The sequence below is a fragment of the Paroedura picta genome, chromosome 3 (genome assembly GCF_049243985.1).
Source record: "Paroedura picta isolate Pp20150507F chromosome 3, Ppicta_v3.0, whole genome shotgun sequence".
NCBI classification, from domain to species: Eukaryota; Metazoa; Chordata; class Lepidosauria; order Squamata; family Gekkonidae; genus Paroedura; species Paroedura picta.
The window spans coordinates 1,370,500-1,385,322 of record NC_135371.1 but is presented as its reverse complement, the minus strand read 5'-3'; the positions used below and the strand labels follow the sequence as shown (position 1 = coordinate 1,385,322).

At 53.8% G+C, this 14,823-nt stretch overlaps 2 protein-coding genes across 4 annotated transcripts in view; one reads left to right on the top strand and one right to left on the bottom strand.

The window, feature by feature from the left end:
- LOC143833806 (uncharacterized) overlaps window positions 1–14,053 on the bottom strand; it is a 36,460-nt gene extending 22,407 nt beyond the window's left edge. Inside the window, 6 exon segments of the mRNA XM_077330032.1 lie at window positions 8,968–10,133; window positions 10,965–11,039; window positions 11,475–11,693; window positions 11,842–11,959; window positions 12,237–12,842; window positions 14,018–14,053. Of these exon segments, the coding sequence (XP_077186147.1) occupies window positions 8,968–10,133; window positions 10,965–11,039; window positions 11,475–11,693; window positions 11,842–11,959; window positions 12,237–12,632 (1,974 nt within the window). The 5' untranslated portion in view covers window positions 12,633–12,842; window positions 14,018–14,053.
- On the top strand, window positions 62–4,401 carry LOC143834069 (uncharacterized). Of its 3 annotated transcripts, none has more exons than XM_077330638.1 (4): window positions 62–147; window positions 1,258–1,375; window positions 1,524–1,742; window positions 2,884–4,398. In XM_077330638.1, exons 2-4 carry the CDS (start codon window positions 1,273–1,275, stop codon window positions 3,849–3,851), a joined length of 1,290 nt encoding a protein of 429 aa, XP_077186753.1. In that variant the 5' UTR covers window positions 62–147; window positions 1,258–1,272; the 3' UTR covers window positions 3,852–4,398. The 3 variants fall into 3 exon arrangements, with proteins under 3 accessions (XP_077186753.1, XP_077186752.1, XP_077186751.1); XM_077330637.1 differs by lacking the exon at window positions 62–147 and adding an exon at window positions 407–709 and having other exon boundaries at window positions 2,887–4,401; XM_077330636.1 differs by lacking the exon at window positions 62–147 and adding an exon at window positions 407–709 and having other exon boundaries at window positions 2,884–4,399.
- Window positions 14,054–14,823: the final 770 nt, after the last annotated feature.

Genomic DNA, 14,823 nt, shown 5'->3' with positions numbered 1-14,823 from the left:
TGTGTGGGGGGAGAGGGGCTCTGAAGGGGTTAAAGGGAGCATCTGTCAGGGCTGCACTCCTAGAGAGGCCTCCAGGGAGGAGGGGCGTGGCCGGGGAAGTCACTTCCTGCCCCGCCCCTGCACTGGTTGGGGGAGTGGAAGGCGCAGGTGAGTGGCTGTCAGGTGCTGCCTGGGGAAGGGGTGGGAGTTCCACCCTGGGGCAAGAGAGCCGACCTTCCCCCCACACACACTTGGGGTCCTCAGCAGCAGACTCACCCCCCCCAGCCCCCATTCTTCCCCTGGGAGCAGAAGAGGCGGAAGAGCAAGAGCATTGGCCCCTGCGGCAGGGGGCTCTGGGGCACCTACAGACGGTGGGGGGGGGCCCTGGAGCCAGCTGGGGCCCAGAGGACTCTGGGAGAGAACAAGGCCCGACCTCCTCCTGGGGGAGGACCCCATTGAGCTGGATGTGCAGCGCCAGCAGTTCCGGCAGTTCCGCTACGAAGATGCCCAGGGGCCCCGGGAGGTGTGCAGCCGGCTCCACGGACTCTGCAGCCGCTGGCTGGAGCCGGAGAGGTGCAGCAAGCGGGAGATGCTGGACCGGGTGACCCTGGAGCAGTTCCCCCGGGAGATGCAGGGCTGGGTCCGGGAGTGCCGGCCGGAGAGCAGTGCCCAGGCGGTGGCCCTGGCCGAAGGCTTCCTCCTCAGCCAGGCGTTGGAGCAAAAAGAGCAGGTGAGGGGGTTTCATGCCAGAGAGACAAAAGTGTGTGAGAACTGCAGTGCTTCCTCAGGCATCTTTTCACAGATGAGATTTCCCTCCCTCTCTAGGCAGCCTCTTGAGAGCCAGCATGGTGTAGTGATTAAAAAGTGGCAGACTTTAATCTGGAGAACTGGGTTTGATTTCCAATTCCCTGTCCACATGCAGCCAGCTGGGTAGCCTTGGCCAGTCCCAGTTCTCTCAGAGCTGTAGAGCAGTTCTCTCAAAGCACTCACAGCCCCACCTTCCTCACAGGACATCTGTTGTGGGGAGAGGAAGGGAAAGGGGCTTGTAAACTGCCTTGGGACTCCTTCAGGTTGTGAAAAGCAAGATATACAAACCAGCTCTTCTTCTTCCAGGGGTCATATTAGGCAAAGGGTGTTTGTGTGCTTCCCTGCCCCATCTGGGAAGGGACCTTGTGCTCCAGATGCCAGCCCCACTGAGAGCAGCGGGGGGTGAAGTGGGGAAGAACCCTTCCCTTTATTTGTCTGACTCCTCTCTGTGTCTCCTGCCTGGCATTTCAGGGGCGTGGACCATTCATGGAGGCGTCTGCTGAGTCAGGAAAAGATCCGTCCAAGACCTGCCGTAATTCACAGTTTGGGGCCGTCAAAGAGGAGGACCCAGCGTGGGACACCTGCCCAGGTGAGGGCTCCGTGGGCCTGGCCTGCTGCAAAGGTCCCAAGATGGGTGACTTGTCTCTTGTCGTTCTCCCCAAGATGCCCAAAACTGATTGCTGTCGCTGGCCCTTTGGCCTGTGTCTGTGAGTCTGGATTTGTCCTTTTCTTCCCAGGCTTCAGAGCGGCCTCCCCAGCGCTTCCCGGGCCGTCTGCTCTTTCTCCTGGAGCGGCAGCATCCGCTCTGCGGCCGGCTCGGACCGAGGAAGGCCCCGTGTCCTTTGAGGAGGTGGACGTGGACTTCACCCGGGAGGAGTGGGAGCTGCTGGATCCCGGCCAGAGGGCCCTGGCCATGGAAGTCACGTTGGAGAATTTGGGGAATGTGGCCTCTCTCGGTAAGGGCCCCTTTGACTTTAATTGATTGATGCTGAAATTAATTGATCTGCATGACTGTTGGGATTGTACCAATTGTTCCTGTCGGCCCTTTAAAGAGGTGGGTTTGTAGATCCTTCCTGCCTGCCCTTGATGAAGAGGATTCCTCCCACCTGGCTGGGGCAAAATGGAATGATTCAAGAGGGCTTTTCTGCACAGATAGACTTCAAGTGGGTGGCCATGCTGGACTGGTCGAAATGTATTGGCAGAGAGTAAATGAGGAGTAAATTCGTGGACAGCGTATCTTGGGTGTCTTCCTGATGCTGTTACTTACTCTCTGCCAAAACGTTTGGATGGCCTATTGCTATTTCAGGTTGTCTGAGGAAGTTTGTCTTCACTCCAAAGCTGAACCCAGAATTAAGCTGTGTTGGTTTCCAAGGTAACCCCAGACTCCAACTTTGTTCTTCTGCCCAGATATTAGGGTGGTTCTGTGCAAAACTGATTCATCAAGTGACTGGGATACGTTACTCGGGACCATGTTCTCTCTTGCTCTCTACAGTTGTGTCTTTCTAGGTGGTGTTGGGTCCTCTAGTGTGTCGTGCTTAGAGTTTGCTTTGCTTCAGTTCTGGTTTTAGATTTCTGGTGGGTTTTACAGACCCAGTCCCAGCTCATCGCTTGTGGAAGGTCCCATCTAGTCGACTGTATTGACCCAATTTGTACAAATCCACCCAGGAAAAGGGGCCTGTAAGGAACTTCCATAGTAGAAGAAGTAGTCTTGGCCCTTATATGCCACTTTTTTCTACACGAAGGAGGCTCAAAGTGGCTTACAGTCACCTTTCCTTTCCTCTCCCCACAACAGACCCCCTGAGAGAGCCCTGATATTCCTGCTCAGCCAGAACAGCTTTACCAGTGCCGTGGTGAGCCCAAGGTCACCCAGCTGACTGCATGTGGGGGAGTGCAGTATAAAAAATAATAAAATCAGATTCCAGTCAGGCACCTTTAAGACCAACAAAGATTTATTCTAGTCATGAGCTTTCGAGTGAAAGCACTCTTCCTCAGACTGTGAACTCCCTACATGACATTTTTGTGCTACTTCAGACCAACATGGCTACCTATTTGAAAATATCTAGAATAGTTAATGATGGCCTTTTCCCTTCATTCTAGAAGCTGATGCTCCCCAGAATAAATCCAAGGAAGAACTTAAACAGAACCCATTGGAAGAAAAACCCAAGAGGAAAAACCCTGGAATGAAACAGGAGAGAGACGATGAATGCCCTGCTTCTCAGGGTGCTGAATCCCAGGTGTTTGAATCAGACTGGACAATCCACACCGGGGAGAAACCATATAAATGTTTGGAGTGTGGAAAGAGCTTTGCTACATGTTCACACCTTACTGGTCATCAACGAATCCATACCGGGGAGAAGCCATATAAATGTTTGGAGTGTGGAAGGTCCTTTCTTCGGAATTCACATCTTACTGCTCATCGAAGACTCCATACTGGGGAGAAACCATATAAATGCTTGGAGTGTGGGAAGAGCTTTGCTCAGAGATCATACCTTACTGGCCATCAACAAATCCACACAGCGGAGAAACCATATAAATGCTTGGTGTGTGGGAAGAGCTTTACTCAGAGTTCATACCTTACTTCTCATCAACGAATCCACACAGGGGAGAAACCATATTTATGCTTGGTTTGTGGGAAGACCTTTGCTCATTGTTCACAACTTACTGGCCATCGAAGGATCCATACTGGAGAGAAACCATATAAATGCGTGGAATGTGGAAAGAGCTTTGCTCATAATTCATATCTTAGTATTCATCAACGGATCCACACCGGGGAGAAACCATATAAATGCTTGGAATGTGGAAAGAGCTTCGCTCATAATTCATATCTTATTACTCATCAACGGATCCACACCGGGGAGAAACCATACAAATGCTTGGAGTGTGGAAAGAGCTTTGTTTGGAGCACCAGTCTTACTGTCCATCAACAAATCCATACAGGGGAGAAGCCCTATAAATGCTTGGACTGTGGAAAGAGCTTTCGTCAGCATGTCCATCTTAGTGCCCATCAACGTATCCACACCAGGAACAAACCGTATACTATGGAACAAGCTGTGTCAATTTTATAGCCCATTTTCTTATAAAGGGGCGAGAAACTGTATAAATGCTTGGAACGATGAATAACCATTATTCAGAAGAAAAATAAAACACCAAAAAATCGATAAAGCAGAAACCATAATAAATTCTTGCTGTATGGAATGAGCTTTCCTCAGTCACAAATCTACATGGCAAAAACTATACGAAGTGCTGTTTGTGTAAAGTGCTTTACTCTGCATTCAACCCTTAATCCTGATCATAGAATCCAGAGAGGAGAGAAATAAAGGCTCTGAGCATGTGAAGATATATTACTGTAGTTGAAGACCTATTGCCATTCCAGGAATTCATAGAGGGGAGAAACCCTTTAAATTCTCAGGGGGTAAAATAGACTCCAGCAACTACTTTTGCCTGACTTACCATCCAAGAAGCCAAACCGGGACAGTGTACAAAATCTTGGAGCGCGGAAGAGGCTTCATTAGGAATACTCCCTGCTTGTGTACAACCCGGTCCACACCAGGGGAAGAGCTGTATGCAGCCTTCCAAGGTGGGAAAAGCTTCAGCCACAGGCCCAATGGTACCAGCCCTCCACAGTTCCTTGCTGGGGAATGGTCCTGTTCCTTATCGAAGAAGGAAAACCAGGGCGTAGCTCCTGCAGATACAGGGCGAAGCTGATTGGGGGAGGCGGGAGTTTGTGTGAACATTCCATACAGAGTCCTTGGGATCTATGGCGATCCCTCTAGCTGGGGGCCGACCTAGGAGCTTGGCAGCCGCTCACTGCAGGAGTGCTTTGGAGGTGAGAGGCCTCCTACCAGCAGCTTCAGACCTGAAAAGGGCCATTGGTTTGCAGAAAACTGCGAAATCTCAGCCAGATGCACTGGGCCACATAAAAAATCCAAAAATGACTGTCCCTTTAAGGAAGGGACTCTCTCTGTGGATGCCTTCCAAGGCTTGCTTCTGTCAGTCAGCACAAGGGGGAGGAAGCAGAGCCCTCTGCAGACCCGATTTGGGGCCAGGCATAACTGAGCTTGCAGTCTCCCAGCTGGGAAATGTCTGGAGATTTTTTTGGGGGGGATATAATACTGCAGCTCATGCCCCCCCCCCCGAGGGACAGCTGTCTGTTGCCTGGTGTCCATCTGTCTGGCAGATCTCCAGGTCCCACCCGGAGGTTCCAGGCAACGTTCCTTATTTTTTGTTTGTCCCTTGCTGGGGGAGGGGGGCACCCTGGGGCCCACCGGCGACCCCTGAGAGGTGTGATGCCGCTAGGCCTGCCTCCTTCCTAATGTTCAGCAGTATTATTATTATTATTATTATTATCTTTCGATTTATTGCCCGCCACTCCCTTACGGCTCGTGGCGGGTTACAACATTTTAAAACCCCCAATAAAATCCATTAAAAACCCTCAGCAACAATTACAATATAACATTATCGGTTAGCAAGCTAACCTGGCAAGATAGGCTAATCAACCTCCCCCTCCTACTACAAGCAGGTGGAGAGGGGATACTGATGGTACTAATCCCCAATCTCAATCCCAGGTCCCGAGTCCCTGGGGGGGGGGCATAGATGTTAGCCTCGTCCTCAACCGTAAACCTGGCGGAAGAGCTCCGTCTTGCAGGCCCTGCGGAATGATGGAAGATCTTGCAGGGCCCGCAGCTCTCCCGGGAGCTCATTCCACCAGGTAGGGGCCAGGACCGAAAAGGCCCTGGCCCTGGTCGAGGCCAGGCGTGCTTCCCTGGGGCCGGGAACGACCAGCAGATTTTCTCCCGCAGAACGTAAGGCTCTGCGGGGGGCATAGGGTGATAGGCGGTCCCTCAGGTATGTGGGTCCCAACTCGCGTAAAGCCTTGAAGGTTAAAACCAAAACCTTGAACCGGATCCGGGCAGTAGAAGGCAGAGCGGTCAGAGCTCCACAGCATGGTCTATGAGGCCCAGGTTCGAAGCCCCACCTTCCTGCAGGGACTCATTGGATGATTTTGGTCCAGTCACAGAATTTCTGCCTTACCTGCTTCAGGGGCCTGTTTTGTGGCTAAAAAGAGGCAGAGGAGGAAAATGGGGGGGGGGAATAAAGTAGAGCTGAAGACGGGAGGCAGACAAAACTCAGGTTGGGGAAGGGCTGGGAGGGAGAGAACGGGGTGGGGGCTGGGGGAACCCCCCACCCTGGGCACAGCCTTCCTAGAAATATGTATGGAAGGGGGGGGGGCTTAGCAGACAGACACAGAAAGGTCAGTTGACTGTTGGGCAGGAAGATTGTGTTGCCATCTCCAAGGAAGATAAGACCTGGTAATTGGGGGGGGGGCTGGGGAGGGGGAGGTTCAGGGGGGGCCTCAGGAGGGGGTCATGAGCGAGACTCCATCCCCCACAGCAGCCAAGACGTGGGGAGCACTGCCTAGGTGGCTCAAGCCAGTGAGCCTGGCCGGGCCCAGCAGGTGGGGAAGCCAGGAGGGGGCCTGATGCCAACCAGGCCGGGAACACAAGGGAGCTGCAGGAGAGCTCGGGAGACGACGGGGGCCCCCTCCAGACGGACATTTTATTTACTTTGGGGGTGGTTTTCCTGTGCCTGGGGGGAGTTCTACTAGCCCACCCTCTGGGGGACACCCAGATAAGACAGGAATACGATGTGTCACCACCCCCTTCTCGAAAAGGAAATGAAATGCCCAGTAACTGTTCATGTGCTCCACACTTGGGTACGGAGAGATTCCCGCCTTGCTGTGTCCCAGAACTGGAAAACTAGGGAGACCAGGCAAGAAACCACATGGAAGTCCAAGAAAGCACCAAGAATGCAGAGCCGCACTGCCCCAGGGGTGAGAACGCAAGAGAAATAATAGCAGCAGCAGCAGCACCTAGAGCTTTAAGAAACAAATAGCCGTCCCTTTCCAAACTTCCACTCCCACCCCCAAATCTCCAGATATTTCCAAACCTGGAGTTGGTAACCAATATATATATATATATATATATATTGCTTCCCCACTAGAGGGGCAGAAACGCAATGTTGGTCAAACAAAAGAAAACCTCCAGCCCCCAAGAACACACAATCCAACCGCCGGCTTAGGGAGGAGTCGAACGTCAGCGAGCGTCTGGAGGGAATCCGTATCCTATTTTGGGTAAATCAGACACACGCCTTTTGAGAAATGCTTTACTATTTCGAGAGCCTCTTCCTGCTGGACAAAGTACATGTTTTAAAAGAGAGATCCTCCAAATGGGAGGGAGGTTCCAGTTCTCCTGCAGAATTATTCCTGGTTACTGCAATTGTACACAAAGTGTGAGTGAGTTAAATGAGATTTCGGCATGGTTAACAGCATAAAGAAAGGCCATCAATCAGCCAGCAGGACAAGCAAAAGCGGCTCTTCTGGGAACAGAAATAATTTCTTAGGCAAGAATGTCCCTTCTTGTCTTCCATGCTCCTTCCAGACCAGCCAAGGTCCTCTAAAAGCCTATGGAGGCTGCTGCATCTGACTGGGTAGCCTCAGTGGAAGAGAGAAAACGCGAAGGACTATTAGTGAGGGGGCTGAACACAAAACAGCCAGGACCAGAGTGCCTTTGTACAGATCCCTGGAGCCCTAACCTGGATCGCTCGGGGCAGTCAGATCTTGGAAGCGAAGCAAGTTCAGTTCTGGCGAGTCCTCGGCTGGGAGACCCCCAAAGATCACGGTCTCTGCACAGAGGCAGGCAGTGGCAAACACCTTCGGCCTGGAAACCTGATGGGCTCCCCATACATGTCACCCCCACCATATTCCTGGTGAGCCCCCACTTCCAATGATACGCACAGTTCTGGAAAACATCGGGGCACCTTTAAGTCCAATAAAGTCTGGCCAAGGCTTTTGCAGGGCTGTCGTGAGGCTCCCGGACTGTGGGCCCGAGCGGCCCCTTTCGCCAGTCACTGCAGCTGACATCTTCAGAGGGAGGACACGGCAAGATGGGCATCTCGCCAGGCCCAAAGTGCCGACTAAATGAACAGCTGCTGGGCTTTTTATTTAATTCTCGGGGGAGGGGAGCTGTGACGCATCACATTCCGGTCTTATTTGGGAGTTTCCCAGGAGCTGGACTGGAACCAGGAAGCTCCTTTCGCTGTGGCTGGGTGGAGGTCATTAGAAAGTCCACCAGTAAAGATTTTGCCTATTTTATGAACCACTGTGAGATGTTTTTAGAGTCCCTTTTTTATTCTGGTGCTTTTTAGGGCTGGTTTTGTTGATTTTCAGACTTTTGTTGTTGTTGTTGGAACTGTATTGGTGTTTGGGAATTTTAATGGCTCCTCTGTACAGCCTAACACAGTAAGTAAAAGACCCAGCAACTGTTTACACACTCCACACTTTGGCCTGGAGACATTCCCATCGACCTGGGATGCCAGCCACAGTCACCAGCAAAAGGTCAGGGATTACAACTAACATGCCACACTGGCCACGCAGCCCGGAAAACCCACAAGGTTTCATGTTCCCACGTACGTCTTGCAAACAAAACGCTTCTGCCCAGAATAAAATTCTGCCGGTCTTCAAGGTGCCCCTGTACCCGTACTTTGTTCGGCTGCTGCAGACCAAGAGGCCGACCCCCCTGAATCTGGGTCCCTCCATCTGAAATAGAGCGATGTGGCCTGGAAATGGTGCAGACCAGGAGCAGAAAGAGCAAACTCAGGGACACCCAAGTGAAACTGCCCAGCAGGAGGCCCAGAAATGTACAATTTCAGATAACTCATCATGACCCAGGATGACCATCTTAGCTCACATCTTACAAGGAGAAGAGTCCTCAGCCCATCCCGGCATTTCCATGAAATGCCCCCAAGTATCAGCCAACCTCGTAGCTTTCTCAAAGCAAGAGGTATTCAGAGGTGGGTGGGTGGCCACTGCCTGGACCTCCTCAGTGGTCTCCCACCCAAGGACTACGCAGGGTCAGCCCTGTTTCATTTCCAAGATCTGATAAGATCAGGCTAAGCCTGGTCCGGACAGCGTGGTGTAGTGCAGAAGTAGGGCGGCATCTAATCTTTGATTCCCTGCTGTTCCAAATGCAGCCAGCTGGGTGACCTTGGCTCAGTCACAGTTCTCTCAGAACTCTCTCAGCTTCACGCACCTGTGAGAAGAGAACGGCCATCAACCCTCCTTCGAGTAGTAAAAAATGGGGTACAAGAAACAGCTCTTCTTCTTCCAGTAAGACAACCTTAATCAGCAGGGCTATTTTTAAGAAGGTTGTGGAAATAAAGTCGTACAAACTGGGTGGCGTCCAGAGGGGGGCGCTGATGCTCTCTGCAGTTCTGGCTTAAGGCGTGGGGGCTTGAGCACTGGGGCTGCAGAGCACAATGCGCAGGGGATTCCGGGCTCGACCCTTTGCTCTCTCTGTACCCCAAGGCATGGTAGAGTTTTGCCGCTGCATGGACTCTTTGATGCGACTTCAGATTGGTCCTTTGGTTGAAGCGCTTCCCGCACTCGGAGCACTTATAGGGCTTCTCCCCCGTGTGGATCCTCTGGTGCCTGACCAGATTGGAGATGTTACAAAATCTCTGGCCGCAGTCAGCGCATTTGCACAGCTTCTCCCCCGTGTGGACTTTCTGGTGTGAAATCAGCTGGGCGTTCCACCGGAAGCTCTTCCCGCACTCGGGGCATTTGTACGGCTTCTCTCCTGTGTGGATCCTCTGATGCCGAATCAGATTGGACGTGTTCAGAAAGCCACGATTGCAGTCCAGGCATTTGTGTGGCTTCCCTTGCATGTCGGGTGTCAGACGCGCGGCCACGTGCTTGCTCTGGCGGGAGCTCTTCCCTCTCCCCAGACCCTGACTCTGTTTCTCTGCCGTGTGGGTCCCTTGGTGTTTCACAAGGCTGGCCTTCTGACTGAAACCCTTCCCGCACTGAGGGCATTTGTACGGCTTCTCGCCCGTGTGGCTTCTCTGATGGGAAGTCAGGTTTTTGCTCTGGCTGAAGCTCTTTCCACACTCCGGACACGTATAGGGCTTCTCGCCCGTGTGGGTCCTCTGATGCGCAGTAAGGTGTGCTTTCTCCCGAAAGGCCCCGCTGCACTCCGAGCATATGTAGGGTCTTCCCCCTGTGTGGATTCTCTGGTGGACATTAAGGCTCGATTTCCTGCTGAAGATTCTGGAACACACCGGACACTTGTTCCTTTCCTTTCCAGGATGGGTTTCTTGAGGGATCGGGGTGACCTGCAAGGCCCCTCGTGGAGACGCACAAGATGTATCTGGCGGGTTCTGCGCTCGGCTTCCCTCCTGCGTCTTTGTTCCTTCTCGATCCGTCCTGCTTTTACCCACCTCTGGCCACCAGGCTCTGCCTGCCAAGGCCCCACAAGGCTCTCGCTCTCCCTCACCTCCCTGCCGACCACTTCCTGGGGGTGAGAAAACAGAGCACAGGTAAGCAGCAGAGCCTCCGGCCAGGGAAAACAAAGCAAAACTCCATCTTTCTGAAAGCAGTTTCTGCCGCCTCGTCCCTGCCAAAGATTCAACCGGAAGGCAAATTCAACCACAGATTGAACAAGCTAGAGAGCCATGCGGTTGGAGAGTGGGGCTTTCCTCGGTGGCCTTAATGGCCAATCCATTCCTGTCCAGTCCCCTGTGGCAGCCGTTTCCCCAGGCCCCCGGGACGGGGGGTAAACAAGCAACTGAGCAGTGTGATAGTTTTACAACATTACAACAACCTTTCTGTCATGGATGCTTTAGGCTGACCCTGCATTGAGCAGGGGGTTGGACTAGATGTCCTCTAGGGACCCTTCCAACGCCAAGATTCTATGATTCTATCAAGAGCTCTGAATGTCCAGCTTTCAATGAGTGGCCAAAGAGAAGTCCCCAGTGTCTTTCACCCTCTGTCTCTACAACAACAGGGATTCCCAGCCAGGGGTCCCCAGGTCAACGGAAGTGCCCAGTGCTCTGCTTTCACAGCAATGCCAGGAGTGGTTTGAGGCTGAGGGCACTAAGGCAGGATAGACGGGAAAGGCCCTCGTGGACCCCCAAGGCTCCAGGCAATCCTGTCCGGGAAGCCCTGCTCTAGCGAAGAGAGAGAGGTTTGTAGCCCTTTTCAAAAAGGTTCAGCCTGTTTCCTGTATTATTTTTTTGCTCTACATGCAAAGAAAAAAGAGGGGGGACACTGTTCTTTCTAGGGCCGATTCTGAGGAAGTCCTCCAGCCCCAAGCTAAGAAGGGGCCTCCCTCCTCGGTACCCACCTCCTGCTGCCTCTCTTTCCTTGCAACTCCATGCAGATGTCGTTTCTTCTTCAGGTCTGGGAGTCAAAAGTTCTCCTTTGGGAGAAACAAAAGGAGGTGAGTTCCTTCTGGTACTTCTGGCTGAATAAATATTCCAAACCAGCTTTGCTTCGTGTCCCTTCCTGACTTCTCGAACAAAAGCCAGAAGGCTGGAGGCGGAGACTATGACCCGCACAGGGGTGTAGCAAGTGGGAGACCCGAACATGAGCCTGGAAGGGTCACCTGATCCTTGGAAGTCCTGCTCCAAACTTGGGCTGAAGGGCCGGCTTAGAATGCAGTGGTGCCAATGTACCTACAGGATTTGAAGGAGGCTGTATTTTCCGTCTTGGCAGCTTAATTATAATATTAATATTCCATTTTACATTACGTTCTACCCTACAGAGGCTTGAGCCTCTTATTTAGACCCTTTTTGGGGGGAGGGGGAGTTAATTCATTTCAACATCTGTCAACTGAATTCAAAGGGGCCCTTACCGAGAGAGGCCACATTCCCCAAATTCTCCAACGTGACTTCCATGGCCAGGGCCCTCTGGCCGGGATCCAGCAGCTCCCACTCCTCCCGGGTGAAGTCCACGTCCACCTCCTCAAAGGACACGGGGCCTTCCTCGGTCCGAGCCGGCCGCAGAGCGGATGCTGCCGCTCCAGGAGAAAGAGCAGACGGCCCGGGAAGTGCTGGGGAGGCCGCTCTGAAGCCTGGGAAGAAAAAGACAAATCCAGACTCACAGACACAGGCCAAAGGGCCAGTGACAGCAATCGGTTTTGGGCACCTTGGGGTGTGAGACAAGAGACAAGTCACCCATCTTGGGACCTTTGCAGCAGGCCAGGCCCACGGAGCCCTCACCTGGGGAGGTGTCCCAGGCTGGGTCCTCCTCTTTGACGGCCCCAAACTGTGAATTACGGCAGGTCTTGGACGGATCTTTTCCTGACTCAGCAGACGCCTCCATGAATGGTCCACGCCCCTGAAATGCCAGGCAGGAGACACAGAGAGGAGTCAGACAAATAAAGGGAAGGGTTCTGCCCCTCGTCCGTCCCCCCCCCCCCGCTGCTCTCAGTGGGGCTGGCATCTGGTTTGGGCTTCCCGTACATCCTAAAGCCCTAAAATGCTCCATGCTGACCCCTGGAAGAGGCTGCCTAAAGAGGGGGGAATCTCATCTGCACAAGAACGGGGCAGAGCAGCTTTCAGAAAAGACTGATATTTTCAGATATTTTTGTCTCTTTTGGATGAAACCAACTCACCTGCTCTCTCTGGGGCTGGGCCTGGCTGAGGAGGAAGCCTTCGGCCAGGGCCACCGCCTGGGCACTGCTCTCCGGCCGGCACTCCCGCACCCAGCCCTGCATCTCCGGGGGCAGGAGGGCCAGGAACTGCTCCAGGATCACCCGGTCCAGTATCTCCCGCTTGCTGCGCCTCTCCGGCTCCAGCCAGCGGCGGCAAAGACGGTGGAGCCGGCTGCACACCTCCCGGGGCCCCTGGGCATCTTCGTAGCGGAACTGCCGGAATTGCTGGCGCTGCACATCCAATCCAATGGCATTCTCACCCAGGAAGATGTTTGGCCTGGTTTCTTCCCAGAATCCTCTGCCTCCCAAGTCTTTTCCTCCCCTCATGATGGCTTCAGCCCCTCTAACTGCCACCATCTGTAGGTGCCCGAGTGCTGTCTATTGAAAGGGCAAAGGTTCTTGCTCTTCCACCTCTTTTGCTCCCAGAGCAAGAAAAGGGAAGGAGGAAGGGGAGAGAAGATTCTTCTGCAGGGAATCCCCAAGCCGAGGGGTGTGTGTCTTTTCTGATGCTGTCAACACAAACAGAGGCAAAAATGGATAGTTTCCACTGGCATCTGGAGCTTCTCCCTGGGGAAAGAAAAGCCAGCCTAAGAATCAGAAGAGCTTCCAAGTGTTCATTTCACACCCTCTAGGGCTGCAAATTCTGGGCTGAGAAATTCATGGCGACTGAGGGAAGGAGACATGGGGAGAGAAGGGAGGGCACTCAGCTGGGTCTAATGCCCAAGTACCTATTTTCTCCAGGGGAACCAATCTGAAGATCAACTGTAATTCTGGGAAAACTCTAGGTCCCTCCTGGAGGCTGGAAACTGTTTCTTGGACACACCCCAGGAACCTAGATTCCAGGGATGGACTCCCTGACAATATCCCTGGACTATCCAGGTTGCCACAGAACCATTTGGTCTTATGTTATTAGCCACCCCCTGCCTTGTCCTGCTGTGTTCACACCTGTGGTACATCTCTTTCTTTCTCTTTCTTTCTACATATTTATCTGTTTGGAATCCCCTGGAATGACAGCTCCTCTCCATACGACAGAGATCACTTCCCCTGGAGAAAACGAATGCTTTGGGGGGGGGGTGGATTCTGTGGCCCCCTACCCCAATAAACCACATTCCACTTCTTTTCTTTTTTTTTATTCATACCCATTTGAAATCCTATTTTGATTTCCGGTTTCTGAGTCAGTTTCCCTGCTAAATTCACACACCCTGGGGCAATGGATTCCAGAGCAGGAATCAGAATAACATTTAACGACCACGCATGTTATGTGGGGGACCAAGTGAGACAAATGGCCTTAAGGCTCTGGCCTGGGGGGGGGGTCACCCAGATGGGAGCAACAGCTAAAGGCAGGATGCCCTCATTCCAGGCCCCCCCCCCATCTTGCAATGAGGAATCATTTTCCCCAACTCTGGGGTCCCCCATCCACTCCAGGGGGGGAAATCCCACTCTAGCCCGACCCCAGAAGCTAAGCAGGGTCCTCGGGGGGGGGGGGGGTGACCTCCCAGGAATAGCAGGGTCGTGATGCGGGGGGGGGGGGAGCAGGCCACGGAAGACCCTTGCTTGGCAGCCAGGCCAGATCTTGGCACCTCCTGGCGGCATGAACACCCGCCCTGCGAGGCAGGCACAAATACCCTGCAGTCAAGGGCACTTCTCCCCCCCTGCAGGGAGATCCTGCCCGAGAAGGGCCCCTCCCCCCGGCGCCCGGTCCCTCCTGCCCTCCCCCCAGGCAGCACCTGACGGCCACTCACCTGCGCCCGCCCAGACCCCCCACCAGCACAGGGGGCGGGGCAGGAAGTGACTTCGCCGGCCACGCCCCTCCTCTCCTGGAGGCCTCTCTAGGAGTGCGGCCCTGACCGATGCTCCCCTTAACCCCTTCAGCGCCCCTCTCCCCCCACACGGCCAGCCAGAGCTCCCGGCCAGTCGGCAGGGCAGGGCAGGGCAGGGCAGGGCAGGGCAGGGCAGGGCAGGGCAGGGCAGGGCAGGGAGGCTGACGGCGCAGCTCTTTCCTTCTCTCCAAGCTCCGGACAGCTCGGGGGGCAGCGAGGGTTTTGCACGCAGCAGGTCCCAGGGATGCCAGCCTCCAGGCGGGACCCAGAATGAGAGCTCCTCCCCAGATGCCAGCTGGGTTAAGAGTGGCCGCCTTGACTCTGAAGCGCTGTTTTGATTCCCCTCCCCTCTACTGGCATTCCATGGCCCAGTCACAGTCCTCTTAGGGCTGTTCTTATAGAACAGTTCTGTTAGGGCTCTCTCAGCCCCACCTACCTCACAGGGCGTCTGTTGTCCAGAGGGGAAGGGAAGGGTGTTTGGAAGCTGCTCCGGGACCCCCCTTGGGTACCATAACCCAGCTCTTCTCCCTTCTTCTTCCCTGTCCAAGACCCTGGGAGCCACTTCCTGCCTGAGCACCCAAAACTCACCTGGACAGACCGAGGGGCCAAAGCAGCAGGACAGTGTCCGAGCCCAGGGGCCTCTTTAAGACCAACACGGCTTTATTTGAGCTAGAAGCTTTTTTTTTTTGTGAGGTATCTGAAGAAGTGCGCATGCTTGCAAGAGTGTC

Bases quoted from the DNA above. Each gene is read 5' to 3' on its own strand.
- LOC143834069 (XM_077330636.1), top strand. From the start codon at position 569: ATGCTGGACCGGGTGACCCTGGAGCAGTTCCCCCGGGAGATGCAGGGC. The intron at 1,376-1,523 runs GTGAGGGCTCCG...TTTTCTTCCCAG, and splicing joins AGCGTGGGACACCTGCCCAG to GCTTCAGAGCGGCCTCCCCA. The intron at 1,743-2,883 runs GTAAGGGCCCCT...CCTTCATTCTAG, and splicing joins GGGGAATGTGGCCTCTCTCG to AAGCTGATGCTCCCCAGAAT.